Source organism: Microcaecilia unicolor, chromosome 7, assembly GCF_901765095.1.
Source record: "Microcaecilia unicolor chromosome 7, aMicUni1.1, whole genome shotgun sequence".
NCBI lineage: Eukaryota > Metazoa > Chordata > Amphibia > Gymnophiona > Siphonopidae > Microcaecilia > Microcaecilia unicolor.
In genome coordinates, this window is record NC_044037.1 from 16,609,678 (window position 1) to 16,634,814 (window position 25,137).

A 25,137-nucleotide genomic window follows, 5' to 3' on the forward strand; every position below is an offset into this window, starting at 1 on the left:
CATGTCCAGCAGTGACCCTCCTCTCCTCTGCTCTCCATCCACCCATGTCCAGCAGTGACCCTCCTCTCCCCTGCCCTACATGCACCCATACCCAGTGACCTTCCTCTCCTCTCCCCTGCCCTCCATCCACCCATGTCCAGCAGTGACCCTCCTCTCTTCTGCCCTCCATCCACCCATGTCCAGCAATGACCCTCCTCTCCTCTCCCCTGCCCTCCATCCACCCATGTCCAGCAGTGACCCTCCTCTCTTCTGCCCTCCATCCACCCATGTCCAGCAATGACCCTCCTCTCCTCTCCCCTGCCTGCCCTCCATCCACCCATGTCCAGCAGTGACCCTCCTCTCCTCTCCCTGCCCTGCATGCACCCATACCCAGTGACCCTCCTTTCCCCTGCCCTCCATCCACCCATGTCCAGCAATGACCCTCCTCTCCCCTGCCCTCCATCCACCCATGCCCAGCAGTGACCCTCCTCTCCTCTCCCCTGCCCTGCATGCATCCATACCCAGCGCGACCCTTAGTTCTCTCCCCTCCATCCACCCATGCCCAGTGACTCCCTTCTCTCCCCTGCCACCCCCTCCCAAGTTGTTCAGCGAATTCTCCTCCCTCCCTCCCTCCCTCCCTCTGGATCCGGTCCCTCACCGACTCCTTGTCCTTCTAATTCTTCGGGGCAGGCAGTCATGTCTGCCCGCTGCCAGTGCTGACTCTCCCCCGCTGCCGGTTCGCGCTTCAAAATGGCCACCGAGACTTCAGCAGAAGTCTTGCGAGGCCGCCTCTGGAAGTCTTGGCGGTCATTTTTAAAGCACGAATCGGCAGCGGGGGAGAGTCAGCACTGGCAGCGGGCAGACATGACTGCCTGCCCCGAAGAATTAGAAGGACAAGGAGTCGGTGAGGGACCGGATCCAGAGGGAGGGAGGGAGGGAGGTGAGCAACAGCCGGCTTGCGATTTTTAACAACCGGCTCGCAAGTCGGTAGAAAGTTTAACAACCGGCTCTTGCGAGCCGGTGCGAGCCGGCTCCAGCACACCACTGGATGTAAGTATGTGGGATGTGTAGTTGTTCAAGAGTCTTTAAAGAATCTTTCTATTTCTCCCATTCTTGTTGCATTTTTGGTGACAATGGAACATCCCACTCTTCAGTATTTTGGGAAAGTTCTCTCAGTAGGGATCTTCCTTGAATTGTGACTGGAGCCACAAACACCAGTGGATCGTACAAACTATTGACTGTGGACAAGATGCCTCTGCGTGTATATGGTTTCTCTTGGGTGGAGACTTGAAAGGTAAAAATGGCTCTCTTTAGATCCCAATGTAATCCAAGGCTTCTCTGAAGCGGAGAGGGAAAGTGCAGGGTACAAATGTAATTAAAAAATATTCATATTATATGGCTCATAGGGTGAGTCATATAATATTGTTATTGAGAATTTTATTTTAATAAAGGCTCTATATGGTTAGGATTTTTATGTTCAAAAAAGATAAAATGGGTAGTAATAATGATATTTATGAGATTTTTAAATATCTCGACAGGGTTTTGCACTAAATGTATTGAATCTGTGAATGTATTGTGCCAACCTATGTGGTTAAGTTCGCATCATTACTATTATTTTTATTTTTATATAATCTATTTTAATGATGATCTTTCTTATTAATTTATTGATTTTATGATATTTATTGTTTATAGACCCCTAATGAAGGTTTTTCTGAAAACTAGCCAGGTTGAGACCTGTTTCCTTTAAAGTTGACATTTGGATAAACTTGCTGTGTTTGTCCCGTTGCTGCTGGTTGTCTGTTCTGCTTCTGCATTAGACTGTCTCTTGTTTGTTTCTGCTATCCTCCATCCACGACAGTCAGGATTTAGAGCGATCCACAGCAGTGAGGGGCCCTTTTACTAAGTCGCGTAAGCATCTAGGTGCGCCCAACACATGCCAAAATGGACTTTCTGCCCGGTTACCATGTGACTCATAAGTACATAAGTAATGCCACACTGGGAAAAGACCAAGGGTCCATCGAGCCCAGCATCCTGTCCACGACAGCGGCCAATCCAGGCCAAGTGCACCTGGCGAGATTCCCAAACGTACAAACATTCTATACATGTTATTCCTGGAATTGTGGATTTTTCCCAAGTCCATTTAGTAGTGGTTTATGGACTTGTCCTTTAGGAAACCGTCTAACCCCTTTTAAAACTCTGCCAAGCTAACCGCCTTCACCATGTTCTCCGGCAACGAATTCCAGAGTTTAATTATGCGTTGGGTGAAGAAAACATTTCTCCGATTTGTTTTAAATTTACTAAACTGTAGTTTCATCGCATGCCCCCTAGTCCTAGTATTTTTGGGAAGCGTGAACAGACGCTTCACATCCACCTGTTCCACTCCACTCATTATTTTATATCCCTCTATCATGTCTCCCCTCAGCCGTCTCTTCTCCAAGTTGAATAGCCCTAGCCTCCTTAGTCTTTCTTCATAGGGAAGTCGTCCCATCCCCGCTATCATTTTAGTCGCCCTTCGCTACACCTTTTCCAATTCTTCTATATCTTTCTTGAGATGCGGCGACCAGAATTGAACACAATACTCAAGGTGCGGTCGCACCACGGAGCGATACAACGGCATTATAACATCCTCACACCTGTTTTCCATACCTTTCCTAATAATACCCAACATTCTATTCGCTTTCCTAGCCGCAGCAGCACACTGAGCAGAAGGTTTCAGTGTATTATCGATGACGACACCCAGATCCCTTTCTTGGTCCGTAACTCCTAACGTGGAACCTTGCATGACGTAGCTATAATTCGAGTTGCAGTAATTTCATTTTTGGCGCCTGTCCGATATGCGTGTCCGAAAATTATTTTCTGATGCGCTTATCCATCATGCACCAAGTGGCATTTGACGAATGTAGGTCATTACCGCCCGGTTACCGTGTGAGACTTTACCGCTAGGTCAATGGCTGTGGGTAAGACTCAAAATGGACGCGTCCATTTTCAGCAAAAAAAAAAAAAAAGGATTTTTTTACAGGCGAACTGAAAAATGGATTGGCACATGCCCAAAACCCGTGCCTACACTACCACAATCCATTTTTCAGCGCACCTTAGTAAAAGGAGTCCTGAAACAACAGTTGTAGCATTAACTAGGGAGTTACATTCCCTCCTTGATTTTGGCTCTGTCGTGTTACTGGTTTCTCTGGATCTATCCGCTGCCTTTGATTTCATCGATCATTCACTGCTCCTTTCACGGTTGCAATCTTTGGGTATTTCTGGTACTGTCCTGGCTTGGTTCTCCTCATACTTATACGACTGTACACAAAATCATTCACGCAGATGCCCCACTCTAAATGTTAAACCTAGTGGACTTACCGCCCAGAAATGCCAAAAGATCGGCCCGCAAATTCCTCAATCTGAACTTCCTCAGCTGTAAAGGAATGAAATACAAACAGGCTTATGCTACCACCTTTGCGTACAACAGCACACAGTCTTGGAACGCACTACCCATGGCCCTGAAAACCATGACCAATCTAACCAGCTTTCGCAAAGCTTTGAAAACACATCTCTTCAACAAAGCCTACAAAAGTCACCCTCAATGAAACAAATCATTCCTTAAACCACCCAAGTACACCAAAAAACACCTCTTGAGCTTGTTTGGAGGTTCTAGCAGGGGAGCGCAGCTACTGGTATACCCTTGACCGAAGAACGGTACTTCTTCTATCGGGAGGTCATCCTCTTCTACCGAGCACACAGCTTCGGGAGGGACGAACATGGAGTGGTGAGGGAGGAAGGGGACACCCGCCTAGCCAGCCAGATCAGCCGAATCAACCCTAGCGATCAATGGGGTGACAGATGTCGCAGCCAGATCACCCTCTCACACAACCTTACCTAACACCTTTCCATCTAAATCCTCTTTCACCTCTGCTTACGATCGATCGACTGCTTTTAAAGCATGTAACGACGTTATCATATCTACACTCTGTAAGCCACACTGAGCCTGCAAAAAGGTGGGAAAATGTGGGGTACAAATACAATAAATAAATAAATAAATAAATAAATATTCTCCTTGTGATTGATCTTTTTCTGTTAAAACTCATGAAGCTCCTTCTTCCTCTTACTCGCTTCCATTTGACGTTTCTCAGGTTTCCACCATTCACTGCTGGTCTTCTCACCTCTGGGCTCCCCCCCTCCCCACCTGTATTTGCAATTTAAAGGGAAAACATAGTTTCAGAGGCCGGTGTGTATTTTCACTGCCACCAGTAAATTAAAATTCATCTTAGTTAGCAGAGAAACACCAATTAATTAAACGTTCTTAAGCCTTTGACTTGCACATGAAAGAATTTGGCAAATTAAAACAGTTCCACATTAGGAGTCACTGCCTGGGGGAAAAAGATCTAGGTGTCATCGTTGATGATATGCTGAAACCCTCTGCTCAGTGTGTAGAAGCGGCTATGAAAGCAAATAGAATATTAAGAATTATTAGGAAACAAAAATGAGAATGTTATAATGCCTTTGTATTGCTCCATGGTGCAACCACACCTTGAATACTATATGTAATTCTGCTCACAGTAGCTCAGAAAAGATATCGCAGAGTTAGAAAAAGTATAGAGAAGGGTGATGAAAATATTAAAGGGGGTGGGGCGACTTCCCTATGAGGAAAGGCTAAAGTGGCTAGGGCTCTTCAACTTGGAGAAGAGACAGCTGAGGGGAGATATGATAGAGGTCTATAAAATAATGAGTGGAGTGGAAATGTGAATCGTTTGTTTACTCTTTCCAAAAATACTAAAACTAGGGGGCACGCCATGAAGCTACTGAGTAGCACATTTTAAACAAACCGGAGAAAATTTGTTTTTCACTCAGCGTGTAGTTAAACTCTGGAATTCGTTGCCAGAGAATGTGGTAAAAGCAGTTCGTTTAGCAGGGTTTAAAAAAGGGTTGGATAATTTCCTAAAAGAAAAGTCCATGAGCCATTATTGAGATGGACTTAGAAAAATCCACTGTTTGTGTCTAGGATAAGCAGCATAAAATATGTTTTACTGTTCTGGCCCCTGCTCTAGGAACTGTGGGCTAGGAAAAAGGTCAGAATTCTTTTACTCCGTTAGAGCAACTAATTGTTCCTGTATTGTATTGCTCAACAGGCAGAACCTTAGCTAGCTTTACAATGTTTTTAAAGATTGATCCCCTGGGAACAGTGAGTTTGGAGGGATGCCTAAACCAGCTTCCTTCACCTGGTGGCTGGCCATTATGCGTGTGACTTTAGCACAGTTTGAAGGTCTGCCAACTAGAAATAGACTCAGATCAGCACGATCATACCTAAACCTACACTACCCAAACTGCAAAGGGCTAAAATACAAAACAACTTGTGCATCTAGCTTCTCCTACATAAGCGCACAACTATGGAATGGACTCCCACATGCAGTGAAAACAATACATGACCACCTAAACTTCAGGAAATCATTGAAAACCCACCTCTTCAAAAAAGCTTATCCCACTGATTCAACATAAATCCCCACACCCTGCAACACAACATAATCAAAGATCGAACTTGACAATTTACAATCCTCTTTCCCCTCAACCCGTGATGCCTGATTCACCTCTATCTCATTTGACCACAACACAATCTTGTATTTGTTATCAACCGAAATGGCAAACGCCTTTACGGTACTTTGTAAGCCACATTGAGCCTGCAAATAGGTGGGAAAATGTGGGGTATAAATGTAACAAATAAATAAGGTGTGGGATCTACCTACAAATCAAGGGGCTGGTGGTTGGGAGGCGGGGCTAGTGCTGGGCAGACTTATACGGTCTGTGCCCTGAAAAAAACAGGTACAAATCAAGGTAAGGTATACACAAAAAGTAGCACATACTGTATGAGTTATCTTGTTGGGCAGACTGGATGGACCGTGCAGGTCTTTTTCTGCCGTCATCTACTATGTTACTATCCAGCTTATAATTGAAAAAGAAAAACGTCTATATTGCGACCCAAATCGGGAGATAGACATTTATCTCACAAAAACGAATAACGCGGTATAATCGAAAGCCGAATTTGGACGTTTTCAACTGCACTCCGTTGCGGATGCGGACAAAGTTGATGGGGGCGTGTCAGAGGTGTGGTAAAGGCGGAACTGGGGCGTGGTTATCGGGCGATCAGAGATGGGCGCCTTTCGCCGATAATGGAAGAAAAATATGCGTTTTTAGCGAGAATTTAGGGCACTTTTCCTGGACCCTGTTTTTCCATGAATAAGACCCCAAAAAGTGCCCTAAATGACCAGATGACCACTGGAAGGAATCGGGGATGACCTCCCCTGACTCCCCCAGTGGTCACAAACCCCCTCCCACCACAAAATATGCCGTTTCACAACTTTTTATTTTCACCCTCAAATGTCATACCCACCTCCCTGGCAGCAGTATGCAGGTCCCTGGAGCAGTTGTTAGGGGGGGGGTGTAGTGGACTTCAGGCAGGTGGACCCAGGCCCACCCCCCCCCCCCACATGTTACACTTGTGCTGGTAACTGGGAGCCCTCCAAACCGCCCCCCAAACCCACTGTACCCACATGTAGGTGCCCCCCTTCACCCCTTAGGGCTATAGTAATGGTGTAGACTTGTGGGCGGTGGGTTTTGAGGGGGATTTGGGGGGCTCAACACCCAAGGGAAGGGTGCTATGCACCTGGGAGCTCTTTTACCTTTTTTTTTGTTTTTGTAAAAGTGCCCCCTAGGGTGCCCGGTTGGTGTCCTGGCATGTGAGGGGGACCAGTGCACTACGACTCCTGGCCCCTCCCACGAACAAATGCCTTGGATTTGTTTGTTTTTGAGCTGGGCGCTTTCATTTTCCATTATCACTGAAAAACAAAAACGCCCAGCTCACAAATTGTCGAATAAAACATGGACGTCTATTTTTTTCGAAAATACGGTTCGGTCCGCCCCTTCACGGACCCGTTCTCGGAGATAAACGCCCATGGAGATAGACGTTTTCGTTCGATTATGCCCCTCTATGTTACCTCTAAAATGGTATCTTTCTTGTAGACTAGCCCTTTGTAGCCATACCTTCACAGAAATATATGTGGTCAGAATCCGAGCAAGTCTCTGCGAGCTGAGCATGAGCAGAAAGGATGACAACTGCTGCTAAAGGGACTGGTAATGGAAAAAAAATGTTAAGAGCCTCATAAATCAAATGCATATGACGTCTATTGGAGAGTTTTATCATTTTTTATTAAGCCCTGGAATTCCACTCAGACTGTCAGTCCAGTGGCGTCTGTCTTCAAATGCTCTCAAAGGGCCTTCATTGTCTTAATTAAAAAAAAAAGAGCAACTTTAGAGAAATTGAGACAGAGAGCACTGGGGAATGAATTTAATTAATGGGAGACCAGCACTGGAATTTCTCTGTTGCATGTGCTCGAATCGTTCTGACATCCCTGAAACAAAAAGTTTGCATTGCACAGAGCAAATATGAGAAGCACAGCGGTACAGAAAATTGATCCCGTAAAGGCGTAGCTTGAAGCAGAACGCCTTCATTCTAAGCAATCTGCTTGTCAAACAGCTCAGAAGGGAAAAGCTGATGTGAATGTATTTCAAAGTGGTTAGGGTGGTGGACTTTGGTCCTGGGGAACTGAGGAACTGAGTTTGATTCCCACTTCAGGCACAGGCAGCTCCTTGTGACTCTGGGCAAGTCACTTAACCCTCCATTGCCCCATGTAAGCTGCATTGAGCCTGCCATGAGTAGGAAAGCGCAGGGTACAAATGTAACAAAAATAAAATAGATACTATTGGAGATTCTACATGGAATGTTGCTACTATTGCAGATTCTACATGGAATGTTGCTATTCCACTAGCAACATTCCATGTAGAAGGCTGCGCAGGCTTCTGTTTCTGTGAGCCTGACGTCCTGGACGTCAGACTCGCAGAAGCCTGCACGACCACATTGGTGATCTGCAAGGGCCAACTTCTACATGGAATGTTGCTAGTGGAATAGCAACATTCCATGTAGAATCTCAAATAGTAGCAACAGTGGAAGAGTGGCCTAGTGGTTAGGGTGGTGGATTCTGGTCCTGAGGAACTGAGTTCGATTCCCACTTCAGGCACAGGCAGCTCCTTGTGACTCTGGGCAAGTCACTTAACCCTCCACTGCCCTATGTAAGCCGCATCGAGCCTGCCATGAGTGGGAATGCACGGTGTACAAATGTAATAATAATAAAAAAAAAACTCAGAGGTTCCCATTCGGTCTTTGTGCAAAGCACCAAAACAAAGGTTTACATATAGAAATATATGTGTACACTCTTTCCCCTTACACCATATCTTTATTGGAAGTTAAGGGAATGATTTTATAAGGCGCCACCTAGCTTCAGATGCTAAGATTGCATGCAAATGACGGTATTTTAATCATTTATGTACACTCTGTCTTTATTGCTACCAGTGCTGGTAACCCACTGCAAGTTTGAAGGACTGGGGGGGGGGGGGGGGGGGGGGGGGGAGGGTGCATGAAGAGATGATAGACCCATGGGAGGTGGGGAGATGGAAGAGGGGGCGAGAGTCGAGAGACTGGAATCAGGGAGGGGGGAAAGAGAAGGGGGAACATTGTGGATCTGGAAGGGGGAATGGAGTGAATAGAGAGAGAGAGAGAGACCCAGGAAGGTGGGAGAGGGGGAGAGATGTTAGACCAATAGAGGGAGGGAGTGACAAATGCTGTACTGTTGAGGGGCAGTGGAAAGAGAGGAAGAGATGTTGGCCTTGGAGTGGGCAATGTGGGAGGAAGGAAAGGAAGAGGAGAGAAGCTGGGCATGTGGGCAGGGACACAAAGGTGCAGTGCATGGAGGAAGCATAGGGACAGGGACACAGAGAGACAATGTTGGACACGTGGAAGGATCAAAATACTGAGGGGAGATACTGGACAGAGCAAGATAGGGACACAGAATGGAAATGCTGTATATGAGGGATGGATAGGGATATTAAAAGGGCAGATGATGAAATGGGGGGGATGATAGGGAAACAGATGGAAGATTCTGGACAGGATAGATAGGGATGTAGAGGGAAGATAGATGGTGGACATAGAGAGAGAAGAAATGTTAAATGGACAAGAGATCTTGGAAAGAGAGTGAAGACACAACAGAGAAAAGCAGAAAAGAGACACGGCGGCCAAAGCAAATGGAAAATTAAAATGTTCGGACAACAAAGGTAGAAAAAGTATTTTATTTTGAATTTTGTTGGAATATGTCAGCAGCTTTCAAAGCTCAAGGCTTCAGTAGGTAAGGAAACTCTATGTGTGAGATCCTCTTTGGAGATAATACCATATTTTGCTATTCTGCTAACAAAGCAGTTAGCTTAGCAGGGTTTAAAAAAGATTGGGATAATTTCCTAAAAGAAAAGTCCATAAGTCATTATTAAGATGGACTTGGGAAAATTTACTGCTTATTTCTAGGATAAGCAGCATAAAATCTGTTTTACTGTTCTGGGATCGTTCCAAGTACTTGTGACCTGAATTGGCCACTGTTGGAAGCAGGATGCTGGTCCTGAAGGACCTTTGGTCTCTCCCAGTATGGCAACGCTTATGTTCTTAATAACACAGCATCTTCTCCTGCTGGAAACCAGTTCATTTCCATAAGAAGCATGATCTAAGTCCCAGGATAATTTCAAAGCCAGAATTCCTAGACTTCGGATATTAGACCATTGCTATTCATTTATACAATCAGGAAAGTTAGAGACAAGGCTTAAAGCTAGAGTAAGTAGTAATTCAGTTTAATGATTTGGCTTTTTTTTTTTTTTTTTTAGAACTGACTGGTAACTTTTCAAGTGACATCTACCCTGTGAACAGGATTCCAGCTGGTATCTTTAGGAAGAGCCCCGTGCTCGAATGGAAGCTTTGAAAAATCCATGATCACATAGCAAAGCACTTTTTACAGCGGAGAAACCAGAGAACATTCTTTTCCTGCATGAAGGAAGAGACAGTTTTGGCAGAAATGTATCAGATCAGGGCCTGGAATGCGCCTGTCTCATGGATGAGGATACAGCCTAAATAAATAACAGAGGGGCTGCTTGTCTGATTGCGCAAAAAAAGAGCAGGAATTAGCCAGAACGGCTGTTTGTTTCATCAACATTCTTGGTCACTGTGAAGAAAACCCTTTTGGAGATTTCAGCACAGAAAAAAAATCATTTTCACTGGTAAAGAGAGAAAAGAAGGCCGGAGTGGAAAAGACAGAGAACTGGCAGCGATGCAAAGCAGTTTGACACCCATCGGAACCCTGTGGGCCATCCTGTCCCTGCTCATAGCAGCTGTGACCTGCACCAGTTACTTCATGCCCTGCTGGCTCTTCGGCACCCAGCTGGGCAAACCGGTCTCCTTCAGTACTTTCCGGAGGTGTACATATCCGGCCCAGACCGAAGAGAGGAGCGTTGTGATGGTGGAAGAGTGTGGCAGATATGCCAGCTTCAGCGCCATCCCCAGTCTGTCCTGGCAGATCTGTACTGTGGTGACCGGGACGGGATGTGCTCTGCTCCTGCTGGTGGCGCTGGCGGCAACCTTGGGATGTTGTATGAAGGATCTTATTTCCAGGATGACGGGGCGTTTCGTGGGGGCAGCACAGTTTGTTGGAGGTAAAGCACATTTGAGCAGGTTGCGAATTAGGAAAACCAGAGCCTGGTGCCATCCGCACTCAGGGAGCGCGCTGAAATCCTTCAACATACACCTTGCGGTACGCTACGGCATTTGCAAATTGCTCTGGGCTAAGAAAGGTTCCAGGGCCTTTGCTTTTGATAAAACTTGATTTTTTTATGCTATGTCTCAGAGTTTTAATATGGTTAGAGCATGCTGTGATGCCCGTAGGCACTGTGAAGCAGCTGGGCCTCTGGTAGGTCCTTGATGGTGAGCCTCTTTTACTAAACCATGCTAGCGATTCCTGGCGTGGCAAATGCTTCACAGCCCAGTGGCGTAGCTAGGTGGGGCCACGGGGGGCTGGGACTTCCCAAATTTCATCTGGACCCCTGGTTTTGCTGGCGGGGGTCCCCAACCCCCTCCAGCTGAAGCCTTGTCCAGTGCCGGTCTGGGTTGCCGCCTCATTCCCTGACCTGCTCTCTGTTTCTCCTGGAAGTAAAGGAGCGTGCAGGACGTCAGGAGGAAGAGAGAGGAGGGTAGGGAGCGCAGCGGTGCCCCAGACTGGTGCTGGACAAGGCTTCAGCTGGCGGGGGTTGGGGACTCCCGCCAGCCAAGGTATTTGTTGCTGTGGGGTGCGGCAGGGCAGCGGGGGAAGCGATGAGGTGGTGGTGGGGGGCAGCGGCGGGGTGGCAGACTAAAATGTACCCCCTCACCTTGGGCTCTGGCCCCCTCCCACCACGAGGTCTGGCTACGCACCTGCCACAACTCAGTGGGGTGGCAGACTAAAATGTACCCCCTCACCTTGGGCTCTGGCCCCTCCCACCACGAGGTCTGGCTACGCACCTGCCACAACCCATTCATTTTGAATGGGCTGCCTCGCATTTGCTGTGCAGGCATCAGTAGCAGGTCTAAGTGTCAAGTGTACAGCGCTGCGTACGTCTAGTAGCGCTATAGAAATGATAAGTAGTATTAGTAGTAATGAAAATCATTTGACTGCACGTTCAAGGGCTGAAGCAAAATAAATATTCTGAAAACGACTTTTGCAATCAGATTGCCCTCACAAGACCTTAGGATGTGAGTTCACTGTATTTTTGTGCAATTTTAAATGATGTGCTGTATTTTACAAATTGTGTGTTTGTTGTAAGCTGCTTTGGGCAAGTCTTTGGGACTGATACAATAGAAGATGTAACACTGAGGGGCAGTGGCATTCCTGGGGGGGCTGGCACCCGGGGCGGATCGCCAATACGCCCCGCCCCCTGGGTGCAGCGCCCCCCCCCGATGCAGCGTGGACCCCCCCCGGCGAAAGGACACCCCCACGAAGGAACCCCTCCCCTGCCGGGTGCACGCCGCTGGGGGGTGCCGCGCGCGCCTGTTCTCCGTTGTTTCATGCTTCTACTCTGCCCCGGAACAGGAAGTAACCTGTTCCGGAGCAGAGAAGAAGCATGGAACAACGGAGGACAGGTGTGCACCTGGGGCGGACCGCACCCACCGCCCCCCCCTAGGAACGCCACTGCTGAGGGGTCCTTTTACTAAGTTGCGGGAAAAAGAGCCCTGTGGTAGCGACAGGGGCAGTTTTTCTCGTACGTCAGGCCCTTTTTACTGCAGCAGTTAAAAAGCCCCCCCCCCCACCCCCAAAAAATGGCCATGTGGCAAGATAACTCTTACTGTGTGGCCGTGCAGCGGGGACCACTTAACCACTACCCATTGAGGTGGCGGTAAAGGCTCCCACGGTAACCTAGCAGTAACTGGGCAGTGTGTGGCGATGCTTGATTACCATGGGGTTAGTGCTACGCTAGAAAATGGCGCGCTGGAACCGCAACTACCGCCAGTGGCCACATTGGGCTGGCAGTAGTTCTGATTTAGCATGCGGTAAGCCCTCTTTGGGGCCAGTGGCTAAAGGAGCGGTCTCCCCGTCCAGTGGCAGTAGGAAGCACCTTCATAAAACGCCATCTCCTGCTGCCGTGGGGCATGGGATCAGCAGTAGCAGGAGATGGTGCTTTACGAAGACGCTTCCTGTTGTTGCTAGATCGGAGGCCACTCATCGGGTAGATCAAGATTTCTTGGTGGGAAATGACCCGTGAAAGTGGGAGACTTGGCAGGTCTGCCACCAGGGATTGCTTTTGTAGGGTTGGGGGCAGGGGCGTAGCCAGACCTCGGCGGGAGGGGGGCCAGAGCCTGAGGTGGGGGGCACTGTTTAGCCGCACCCCTGCCACTTTGGAAACCCCCCTGCCGCCGCAACCGCAAACCCCCCCGCCGCTTGCCCGCCCCCCCCGCCACCAGATCAGGTACCTTGTATGCTGGCGGGGGTCCCCAATCCCCACCAGCCGAAGAGTCTTCTTCAGCGCCGGTTGACTCCGGCACCTTCGTTGTATGATCATCTGTTTCTGACGCCTTACGTCCTGCACAGGGCTACATGCACGGTGCAGGATGTAAGGCGCCAGAAACAGATGATCAGACAACAAAGGTGCCGGAGTCGACCGGCGCTGAAGAAGTCTCTTCGGCTGGCGGGGTTTGGTGACCCCCGCCAGCAAACAAGGTACCTGATGCGGGGGGGGGGGGGGGTTTGGGGGGGGGGGGGGGGGGGGGGGGTCAAATGTAGAGGTGGCCAGGGCGTAATCTGTGGGGGCCCATGCCTCCGTGGCCCCACGTAGCTATGCCCCTGGTTGGGGTGTCTGGGGGACCACTTGGGTGACCTAAGAAAAAAATGCAGCACTTCACCTCAGATAATTCTCTGATCCTGTGCTGCATTTCCACACCAGCCTGAGCTGATGTAAATTCAGTGCTGGAAGGAGAGTAAAAAAAAAAAAACTGCACCAGATTCTAGTGCAATTTTTAAAATCAGAAGCAATTTTTTATTCAGTGATTTGCATGTATTTTGGATGCCCTGACTGTATTACCCTTTATCATAGTGGATTTATGCTAATTTTCCTGCGCTAATATGTCTTCCCGCATCAGATAATATTATTGCAGGAAACTCAGGAGTAAATCACTGTGCTAAAGGATAGGCACAGGCTACGGCATCAGCCCCTATGCCCCAGGGCTGCCGAGAGGGGGGGACAGGGGGAACAAAATTCCCACCCGCCACCGCCACCGGGCCCCCTCCACCCAAACCCCCGCCAGCAGAAGTGCTGTCTTCTGATTCGTCTCCGGCATGCGCGGCCCACACAGACGCGCTCCTCTCAGCTGATCTTCGCTGTACGCTGCAGGGCTTCTGTGCGTCTGACATCCTGCACGTGCAGAGTACAGCGAAGATCAGCTGAGAGGAGCGCGTCTGTGTGGGCCGCACACGCCGGAGTCAGAAGACAGCACTTCTGCTGGCGGAGGTTCGGGTGGAAGGGGTCTGGCCCGGTGGCGGAGGCGGGTAGGACTGTGGCGCCGGGCCCCCCTCAGGGGGGGGGCGGCGACAACCTGGGGGTGGAGGTGGCAGTGGAGGCGGGGCCAGGGCCCCAGGGGCGGCCTTGTCCCGGGCCCGACCCAGTCTCTCGGTGGCCCTGCTCTGGCCTTGATGTAGCAGGACCACACAGCAGATCACAATAGCCGTGAGCAAGGTAGGTATATGTGAGGCTTTATTGCATCAAAAGGCGATACTCTGCCCAATGTGGCCACGTTTTGCCTGGACAAAGCTGTGTCTGGGGCAGAAACTGTTAACCAGATACATTAATAAGTATCAAATAACCAAAGAAAAGTTAAAATAACAATGGTAGAACATAATGAACATATAAAATATAAAAAATGCATCATAAAACATCAACAATCCTATAGAATAATTTGCACCTCCAACGTTTTACGTCTGGATGCCTGGGTTCGTAACATCAATTCCCATTGGTCCGCCCTCGCGTCAAAACGTAATGACGTCAGAGGGCGGAACAATGAGAGGGAAGGGAACACTGGAGGCGAGCTGACGTCAGGAGGGATGTTATGAATGGAAGCCAGTGCCAGCCAGCCAGCCTGCGCTGCTCGCCCTCTTCTCCCAGCCCTTTGCCTGCTCCTCACTTTCCTGCGTGCCGCCCAGAATTTAAAAGTTCTTACCTTGGGGTCCGGTGGCAGCAGTGAAAGGCAAGCAGGCTCGGCACTTCAGCCTGCCTTCCCTTCTCTCTCAGCTCTGCCTCTGGTCCTGCCCTTGTGGAAACAGGAAATGAGGGCGGGACCAGAGGCAGAGCTAAGAGAGAAGGGAAGGCAGGCTGAAGCGCCATGCCTGCTCATCTTTCACTGCTGCCACCGGACCCTGAGGTAAGAACTTTTGAATTTTGGGCGGCACGCAGGAAGGTGAGGAGCAGGCAAAGGACTGGGAGAAGAGGGCGGGCAGCGCAGGTCGGGCTAGCACTTGGAGGAGAGGGAAGGAGGGAGGGAGGAGGGCCTTGAACTCGGAGGAGAGGGAGGCCTGGAACTCGGAGGACAGAGAGGGAGGGAGGGAGGGGGGCCTGAAACTTTGAGGAGAGCGAGGGAGGGGGGGCCTGGAACTTGGAGGAGAGGGAGGGGGACCTGGAACAGATGAGAGGGGGGAGGGAGGAGGCCAGGCTGGAACTCGGAGGGAGGGGGAGGGAGGGAGGGGGCCTGGGAGGAGAAGAAGGGAGGGAGGGGAGCCTGGAACTTGGAGGAGAGAGAGGGGGGCCTGGAACTTGGAGGAGAAAGAGGGAGGGAGGGGGCCTGGAACTCGGAGGAGAGAGAGAGAGGGAGGGAGGGGGACCTGGAACTCAGAGGAGAGGGAAGGTGACCTGGAACTTGGATGAGAGGAAGAGAGGGGGGAGGGAGGGGGCCAGGCTGGAACTCAGGGGGAGGGAGAGGGGGAGGGAGGGAGGGGGCCTGGAACTCAGAGGAGAGGGGGGTCTGGAACTCTGAGAAAAGGGAGGGAGGGGGGGCCTGGAACTTGGAGGAGGAAGAGGGAGGGGGCCTGGAACTCGGAGGACAGGGGGACCTGGAACTCGGAGGAGAAGGAGGGAGGGAGGGGGGCCTGGAACTTGGAGGAGGGAGAGGGAGGGAGGCCTGGAACTCGGAGGACAGGGGGGCCTGGAATTCGGAGGACAGGGGGGAGGGAGGGGGCCAGGCTGGAACTCGGAGGATAACCTTGCTAGCGCCCGTTTCATTTGTATGAGAAACGGGCCTTTTTTTTACTAGTGTGTAATAAAACGTAAATAATGTGACATAAAATATCAACTCATAAAATCCTATTAACAAAAAGTCATAATACAATGATCATAAGGATGCATTTATGCAGTTCAGAATCAATGTACGTTTCCCATCTTAGGCAAGAGTCCCTTTCATGCATATCATTTTTTTCGCTCTGCATAATTTTAAACTTCTGTATTGTTCACCTTTTTATTCCTTTAGAATTGCCTTTATTTGTTGTTTCTAGGGGGAAGCGCTTCTTTGGTTTCCCTTCTAGGAAGTCATTAATCCACCACTGCTTGGATTTCGCTGCATGGAGTGGCAAAACGCTGTTGTATTTGCTCAGTTCATGAGTATATCTGGTTTTTGACAGATCATTCATGTGCCTGGTAAACAGTCCTCAGTTTTTGCCCCTGACACAGCCTTGGCCAGGCAAAACGTGGCCATGTGGGGCACAGTACTCTCTTTTGATGCAATAAAGTCTCTCATATATCTACCTTGTTCACCATTACTGTGATGTGCTGCGTTTTTCTGCTGGTTCATATACTGTATATCACTGCCACTCATTGTTCCTGTTTGATGCAGCAGGGGCAGCAGACTGTCATTTTGTTTGGGGGGAGGATGCTCTACTTTCAAATCCGTATGTGGTTAAGTCATCCGTGGCTACCCTAGAATAGCCACGGATGACTTAACCACACATTGAACAAACCTTTGTGAAAATAATTACTTCTATTTTTGTTGTTTTTTACCAATTATTTAAACTTTTGTTTATTTAAACTTTTTCTCAAAGGTACCCTCAGCAAAAAACACTATTTTCTTTAATTTTATAAACGTTCTATTCAAGTAGTGCTACAACTCACAATACAAACAAATCAAAAAAACGTAACTTATCTTGCAACGTTTTATCAGCATTCTCATTAAGTCCTTGCTTCGCTCGTTCAAGGTACCATGACCACTACTGGGTCTCCGACTGCCTTCCCCTGAAAACGCCCGACTCCGCGGGTTAAAACAACCTTTCCTCAGGGACTTGGGTTAAAGCCGTCTCCTCTTGACCGAACAATGTGTACGACATTCATAGTGTTCACTATTGCAGCTTATAAAGGCGCCCTTCGTGAGGCAGGAACCGGAAATCATTCTCATGACGTCACTACGTAATGACAAGAATGTTTTTATGTGTTTAAATGTTATACAACACTGTTTATATACTAATGGTACACATACAAACTCGTATTCATGGTATTGTTGAAAAATATACTTTTGCCCAAACAACACACAGGACTTGAAAAACAGGACTTGAAAATCCGGTAAATAATGCCCCACCAGGCTACAGTGTCAAATACTGTTCCACCTAAAGTAGCCTAATTATTGCATAAACATTGGCAAGTTCTCACATTTCACCCCACCTTTACGCAACATCTGTGTATTGCATATACATGAGGACGCAATTTGAAAGATAATTTGGTTCATACTTCTTTTATTCAGTATAACCAACGGAGCAAGGAAGGTCAACATAAACCTTGTGGGGAGTGTCAGTTCTGCTCCCAAACCTAGTGTCATACAACAGTGGACGCTCTTTGGGACACAGCGTATTTACACACTGAGTCATTTTACTACATGTCAATCATCATTTAGTGGAGGAGTGGCCTAGTGGTTAGGGTGGTGGACTTTGGTCCTGGGGAACTGAAGAACTGAGTTCGATTCCCACTTCAGGCACAGGCAGCTCCTTGTGACTCTGGGCAAGTCACTTAACCCTCCATTGCCCCATGTAAGCCATATTGAGCCTGCCATGAGTGGGAAAGCGCAGGGTGGAAATGTAACAAAAATAAAATAGATACTATTGGAGATTCTACATGGAATGTTGCTACTATTGGAGATTCTACATGGAATGTTGCTATTCCACTAGCAACATTCCATGTAGAAGGCTGCGCAGGCTTCTGTTTCTGTGAGTCTGACGTCCTGCACGTATGTGCAGGACGTCAGACTCATAGAAGCAGAGGCCTGGGCGGCCACATTGGTGATCTGCAAGGGCCGACTTCTACATGGAATTGCTAGTGGAATAGCAACATTCCATGTAGAATCTCCAATCGTAGCAACATTCCATGTAGAATCTCCAATAGAGATTCTACCGCAGGGGTGTTCCCGGCGGTAATTGGCATGCGCTGACTGATCACCACATGTAGAATCTCAAATAGTAGCAACAGTGGAGGAGTGGCCCAGTGGTTAGGGTGGTGGACTTTGGTCCTGAGGAACTGAGTTCGATTCCTGGCACAGGCAGGTCCTTGTGACTCTGGGTAAGTCACTTAACCCTCCATTGCCCCATGTAAGCCGCATTGAGCCTGCCATGAGTGGGAAAGCGTGGGGTACAAATGTAATAAAAATAAAATCATTTGTGGTACATATAATTCAATGTCCGTGCCACATGTACTATGTAGGGCGTGCTATAAGAAAGAACAAGATTATTTGAGACTGTAGCCTGATAGTAGCATCGCTGCCCTGGTGGAAGGGAAGTAAGAAGCCAAATAACGGTGGAGGGAAGGAAAATTATGGTTCCCCCGTTCCAATTCCTATGTGCAGTAAGCGCTCTGATAGAACATTTTGCTAAGCTTCAGTGCATAGTGTTCTTTTTTCATTTATAAAGGTTTTACAGAATCAAACAAAGAGTGACAATCTTTGCTCAGTAATATGAAGCGGCTATCATGAGCACAGTCAAAACAATAATTTTATTTATTTATTTATTTTATTGCATTTGTATCCCACATTTTCCCACCTCTTTGCAGGCTCAATGTGGCTTACAATACATCATGAATAGTGAGAATACATGAGAAAGTATACATTTAGTATTAACGAAAGGATTTTGGGTAACATGATAATGATAAAACATGGTAGTATTTTAACAAGCAAACAAAGTAAGAGATATTTAAGAAATACATATGAATTTTAAAGAAAATGTACATTTAATAATAGTAGAAGATCTTGGGTAACATAATAATGAAAAAACATGAAAGTAGCTTGGCAAGCAAATATTGTAGGGGCGATTCTGGCTGTGTGTACAGGAATTCATAGTTGTTGATCATTGTTGTACGCTTTGTTGAAGAGGTGGGTCTTCAGTAGACGTCGGAAGTTGGTTTGTTCACAGGTCGTTTTTAGGTTTCGCGGTAGCGCATTCCAGAATTGTGTGCTCAGGTAGGAAAAGGTTGACGCATGGGTGAGCGGATCGCAGAACTCCTAAAGAAGATGATAACTCTAATTTGATCAGGAAATAAAGAAACAAGAAGTGTACAGTGTCCTAATTCACACGCACCAATGTGATAATATGTAGGCATTTGCTGCGTCATGAGCAGATATAACTCCCTTCCTGTCAGTGCATTAATGAAGACTGGCTCACACACTCCAGTGCTGTCGTTCCTTTTCAACCCAAAGAGCTCACAACAAGCTGAAAATGTGACACAACAATGCTATGTTTCCCTAAAAGTGAACTCAAGCACCTGTTTATGGGAGTCTGAGTGGGAGGAGAAGTGATAAAGTCTGTCTCAGTAGGGCGACAGGAATCTGGGCGTCCAGATGACGTTGTAGAAAAGGATCACTCCACAATGTCATCGGCAAAGCATTGGGGTACCCAGATGGAAGCAGCATTGTCCCCAAATATGAAAAGCTAGAAGAATGATTTAACATGCGGCAATTAAAATTGAATACAAAAAAAGCGCAAAGTGAGTTGGGGAGTAGAAACCCAAGGGAGCTGTAAGTCCTAGGAGGTGAGAGGCTGATATGCACAGATGGGAAGAGGGACCTTGAGGTGATGGTGTCCGATGACCTTAAAGTGAAAAACCAGTGTGACAAAGTGGTGGCCGTAGCCAGAAGGATGCTAGGTTGCATCGAGAGAGGAGCAACCAGCAGAAGAAAGGAGGGGTTGATGTTCCTGTACAAATCTGGAGTATCGTGTTCAGATTTGGAGGCTCTATCTTGCTAAGGATGTGAGAAGACTAGAAGCGGTCCAGAGGAAGGCGTCAAAAATGATATAGGGCCTGCACCATAAGACATATCAGAAGAGACTGGAAGACCTGAATATGTATAGCCTAGAGGAAAGGGACAGGGGAGATATGATACAGACATTTAAATACTTGAAAGGTATTAATATAGGAACAAATCTCTTCCAGAGAAGGGGAAATGGTAAAACTAGAGGACATGAGCTGAGGTTGCGGGGTGGTAGACTTAGGAGTAATGTCAGGAAATTCTTTTTCACGGAGAGGGTGGTCGATGGCTGGAACGCCCTCCCGAGGGAGGTGGTAGACACAAAAACAATGACGGAATTAAAAAAGTCGTGGGATGAACACAAAGGAACTCTATTTAGAAAATAGATGGTAACATAGTAGATGACGGCAGAAAAAGACCTGCACGGTCCATCCAGTCTGCCCAACAAGATAAATTCATATGTGCTATTTTTTATTTGTACCTGTCCTCTTCAGGTAAATAGATGGTAGAAAACAAAAAAATGGCTGCAGGGGGTGGATGTGTGAGTGACACTTGGACGGCTACTCCAGATGTGAAGAACTAAGGCCGGTGCCAGGCAGACTTTGTAGGTCTGTGTCCATATAGGGCAATCCAGTTTAGGATAAGCTGGAAAGGGCTTCAATGGCAACTTCAGTAGCTGGAACCGAGGACAGTGCTGGGCAGACTTTTACGATCTGGGTCCCCGCAAATGACAAAATGGATTTGGATAGGCTGGAGCGCCGTTCACAGCCGCTGCATTGATTTTCTCTCCTCTCATGCCATCCTCGATCCGCTTCAATCCGGCTTTCGCCCCCTACACTCAACAGAAACGGCACTATCTAAAGTCTGCAATGACCTATTCCTCGCCAAATCCAAAGGTCACTACTCCATCCTCATCCTCCTCGACCTCTCCGCCGCTTTTGACACTGTCAATCACAACCTACTTCTTGACACTCTGTCCTCCCTTGGGTTCCAGGGCTCTGTCCTCTCCTGGTTCTCCTCTTATCTCTCCCATCGTACCTTCAGAGTACACTCTCATGGTTCGTCCTCCTCCCCTATCCCGCTCTCTGTTGGAGTTCCTCAGGGATCTGTCCTTGGGCCCCTTCTTTTTTCAATCTACACCTCTTCCTTAGGCTCCCTGATCTCTTCTCATGGTTTCCACTATCATCTTTATGCTGACGACACCCAGCTTTATCTCTCCACACCAGAAATCACTGCGGATACCCAGGCCAAAGTCTCGGCCTGCTTATCCGACATTGCTGCCTGGATGTCCAACCGCCACCTGAAACTGAATATGTCTAAGACTGAACTTATTGTTTTCCCACCCAAACCCACTTCCCCTCTCCCTTCACTCTCTATCTCAGTTGATAACACCCTCATCGTCCCCGTCTCATCTGCCCGCAACTTCGGTGTCATCTTCGACTCCTCCCTCTCCTTTTCTGCGCATATCCAGCAGATAGCCAAGACCTGTCGCTTCTTCCTCTATAACATTAGCAAAATTCGCCCCTTCCTCTCCAAGCACACCACCCGAACTCTCATCCACTCTCTCATTAACTCTCGCCTTGACTACTGCAACCTACTCCTGACCGGCCTCCCACGTAGCCATCTATCCCCCCTTCAGTCCATCCAGAACTCTGCCGCACGTCTTATCTTCTGCCTTAACCGATATACTCATATCACCCCTCTCCTCAAGTCACTCCACTGGCTCCCAATCAGATACCGCATACAGTTCAAGCTTCTCTTACTCACCTACAAATGCACTCGATCTGCGGCCCCTCCTTACCTCTCTACCCTCATCTCCCCTTATGTCCCTACCCGTAACCTCCGCTCTCAAGACAAATCCCTCCTTTCAGTACCCTTCTCCACCACCTCCAACTCCAGGCTCCGCCCCTTCTGTCTCGCCTCACCCCATGCCTGGAACAAACTCCCTGAGCCCATACGCCGTGCCCCCTCCCTACCCATCTTCAAATCAATGCTCAAAGCCCACCTCTTCAATGTCACCTTTGGCACCTAATCACTACACCTCTTCTCAGGAAATCTTAACTACCCCAACTTGACATTTTGTCCTTTAGATTGTAAGCTCTTCCGAGCAGGGACCGTCCTTAATTGTTAATTTGTACAGCGCTGCTTAACCCTAGTAGCGCTCTAGAAATGTTAAGTAGTAGTAGTAGTAGAGTGAGCTTTGACGGCAACTCCAGTAGGTGGAACATAAGGACACAGCCGGGCGGACTTCTACCGCCAAAGAAAGGCTCATGATAAAGTATATAATATCACAGTCACTGTTGATTTAATCATGAATTGATAATGAGTGTGACTGTTGGGCAGACTGGATGGACTGTTCAGGTCTTTATATGTCGTCATTTACTGTGCTACTATGTAATTTATATGTGTATCTATCCAAGGTGAATAGATCTAAACTGGACAGATGAAACTGACCATTTTGGCTTTTATCTGCCATCATTTGCCATATTACGATGTGGCTCAGAGGTCTCCTTTAAGGGAAGGGAAGGAACCAGAACCAATCTTCAGCATTTTACTGCCAGGATGTCTTTCAGAGCTAGAATTTATTAGGGACTGGATTATAATTATGCAGTCAACTTGTCACTTCAAATATATGGGCGAGATGTAATCTCCTTCCCTCCAGCTGTCAGATTTTCTCTTCCTGTTCAAACCCACCTCTAAAAGCTCATTGTCTCTTCTGCACCTTTGAACATCACTCTCAAAGCTCTCGAATCTATCCATTATGCCACCGTAGCTGTGAGCAGAATTTGGAATTTTCTTTTCCTTTTTGTCTTCTGTGCCCCCTCTAATTTGTATCCGCTATTGACATTATCAGAGCTATTCCTCGGATTCTATAGAGTGTGGCTTAAGTTGCGCATATTCTGGATTTACGCGTGCAACTTAATTAGTTAACAAGCCAATCAGCGCTGACAATTGCCAATTAACAAGCAATTATTGGCACTAATTGGCATTAATTAGACTTTTATGCACACAACAGTCTAAGCGTATTCTATAATGGGATGCATGTCAATTCTAAGTTGCATGGTTGAAAGGGGGCATGTCCATTGGCGTGTTGTGGGCGTTTCTAAAATCTATGCGTGTTGTTATAAGATGCACGCCTAATTTAGGCATCAGTATTTACACCAGCTTTACTTCACGTAACTGTATGCAATTAAATTTAGTCATGCGGACGGGCACCCAGCCTATTCTATAAACAGCACGGAAATTTAGGCTTATTTTATAAAGTATTCCTAAATTTAATCGTGCCTAGGTGTATTTAGATTCAGCACCGATTTTTTAGGCGTGACACATGGAGGTGTGGCCTAGTGGTTAGGGTGGTGGACTTTGGTCTTGGGGAACTGAGGAACTGAGTTCAATTCCCACTTCAGGCACAGGCAGCTCCTTGTGACTCTGGGCAAGTCACTTAACCCTCCACTGCCCCATGTAAGCCACATTGAGCCTGCCATGAGTGGGAAAGCGCAGGGTACAAATGTAACAAAAATAAAATAGATACTATTGCATTCTACATGGAATGTTGCTATTCCACTAGCAACATTCCATGTAGAAGGCAGCGCAGGCTTCTGTTTCTGTGAGTCTGACGTCCTGCACGTACAGACTCACAGAAGCAGAAGCCTGCGCGGCCACATTGGTGATCTGCAAGGGCCGACTTCTACATGGAATGTTGCTAGTGGAATAGCAACATTCCATGTAGAATCTCAAATAGTAGCAACAGTGGAGGAGTGGCCTAGGGTGGTGGACTTTGGTCATGGGGAACTGAGTTCAATTCCCACTTCAGGCACAGGCAGCTCGTTGTGACTCTGGGCAAGTAACTTAACCCTCCATTGCCCCATGTAAGCCACATTGAGCCTGCCATGAGTGGGAAAGCACAGGATACAAATGTAACTAAAAAAAAAATCTAGTCCTGTTTTTATTCCCATTCCTTTCCTAATAATTCCTAACATTCTATTTGCTTTCTTAGCCGCCGCCGCCGCACACTGAGCAAAGGGTTTCAACGTATCATCAACAATGACACCTAGATCCCTTTTCTGGTCGGTGACTCCTAACGTGGAACCTTGCATCACGTAGCTATAGTCCAAGTTCTTCTCCCACATGCATCACTTTGCACTTGCTCATATTAAAAGTCATGTTCCATTTGGATGCCCAGTCTCCCAGTCTCCTAAGGTCCTCTTGTAATTTTTCACAAATCCACAGTAGAAATGAATAAGGTCTCAACACTGTATGCCTGTCTAAAACCAAACTGATAAGAATCCAGCACGTCATTACCCTCCACAAAGTCTTCAAGCTGTTTCAAAACCACTTTTTCAATAATTTTACCCCCAAAAAAAGAATAACAGAAACGGAATGACAGTTACCTAACTCCTTTCTTTCCAGCCCTACCTTTTTCAACAGAGGCTTCATAGTAGCTTGCTTACACAATTTAGGGAACATTCCCTTTCTCAAAGATACATTAACCAGCCATCGTACTGCTGGTACAATCTCTTGTGACAAGAAACCCCAAATTCCTGAAGGACAGGGGTCAGACAAAGATTGCATCGGTGTGACAGAACAAATTATTGCTTCAACTTCCTTATCTCCCACAAAAACAAACTTTGGAAGATCATTCAGTTTAAACAAAGCTTGAGAGATGATGAATGCCAAATAGCCAAACTGAAATGACCGCTGAAATATTGTCAACGTTTAGGTACCCCAATGGAATTGTCTTGCAGACTCTCTACTGCAGAAAGCCCTGTGAGAAAGACTCTTTTTCTCTCTCTCTCTCTCTCTGCATCTGGCAGTAATTGACCCCCATCCATCCAGATTTATAAGTCCCAAAGCTCAAAACATCCACTGCAAATCACTTCATGCAAAAGAATTTCTGTCATCCAATGCTCATGGTAACTTTATTGTAACTAGGTCTTGCCTTTTAAAAATGGGCAATCTGTGTTGGACTGCTGGATGAGGGACCACTGATAATCATTTACCAAAAGCTTTCTCTACCCCTGTACGGATACACAAGACAGCAATGATACAGCTTCCTGTTTGTCCCTTGATCACTGCTGGACAATCTTTGCACTGACTCCACTAAGCAGCCACAACAATACCTCCGAGCCATGATCTTGACTCGGTTCCTTCTCTCTAACCCACTTGCACTTAACAAAGATCTGACAGAGCAATTCAGCTAAGTGGGCGAGTGTCAGTTGCCAGCACAGTTAATCAATTCCAGACTACAGGACCTGGGATGTTTAACTCAGTTGTAAAATTTCCAGAAGCTTAATTTAATGTCACTATACTGACAGAGATTGTCTATGCATCTCTATCTTTCCTGTTGCTCATTCTACCTCGGCAATAAATACACGACTGAACATCTGTGGAAATAAATCCAAGGCAGGACCTGCCTCCATAAGATTCAGTAGTTTGTGTGAGCTCATTTTTATGGTCAGATAAATATTTTTCTTTTTACCCAGAAATTTTCTGATGATCCTTTGGGTCTCTAGCTC

General features: G+C 47.3%; 1 protein-coding gene across 1 annotated transcript in view; it reads left to right on the plus strand.

Annotated features, from left to right (window-relative positions):
• The window catches only part of LOC115474842 (LHFPL tetraspan subfamily member 1 protein-like), a 63,704-nt gene that overhangs the window by 12,972 nt on the left and 25,595 nt on the right, over positions 1-25,137 (plus strand). The window contains exon 2 of the mRNA XM_030210528.1: positions 9,727-10,548. Coding sequence (XP_030066388.1) covers positions 10,167-10,548 — 382 coding nt within the window. The 5' untranslated portion in view covers positions 9,727-10,166. The remainder of the gene's footprint in view (positions 1-9,726; positions 10,549-25,137) is intronic.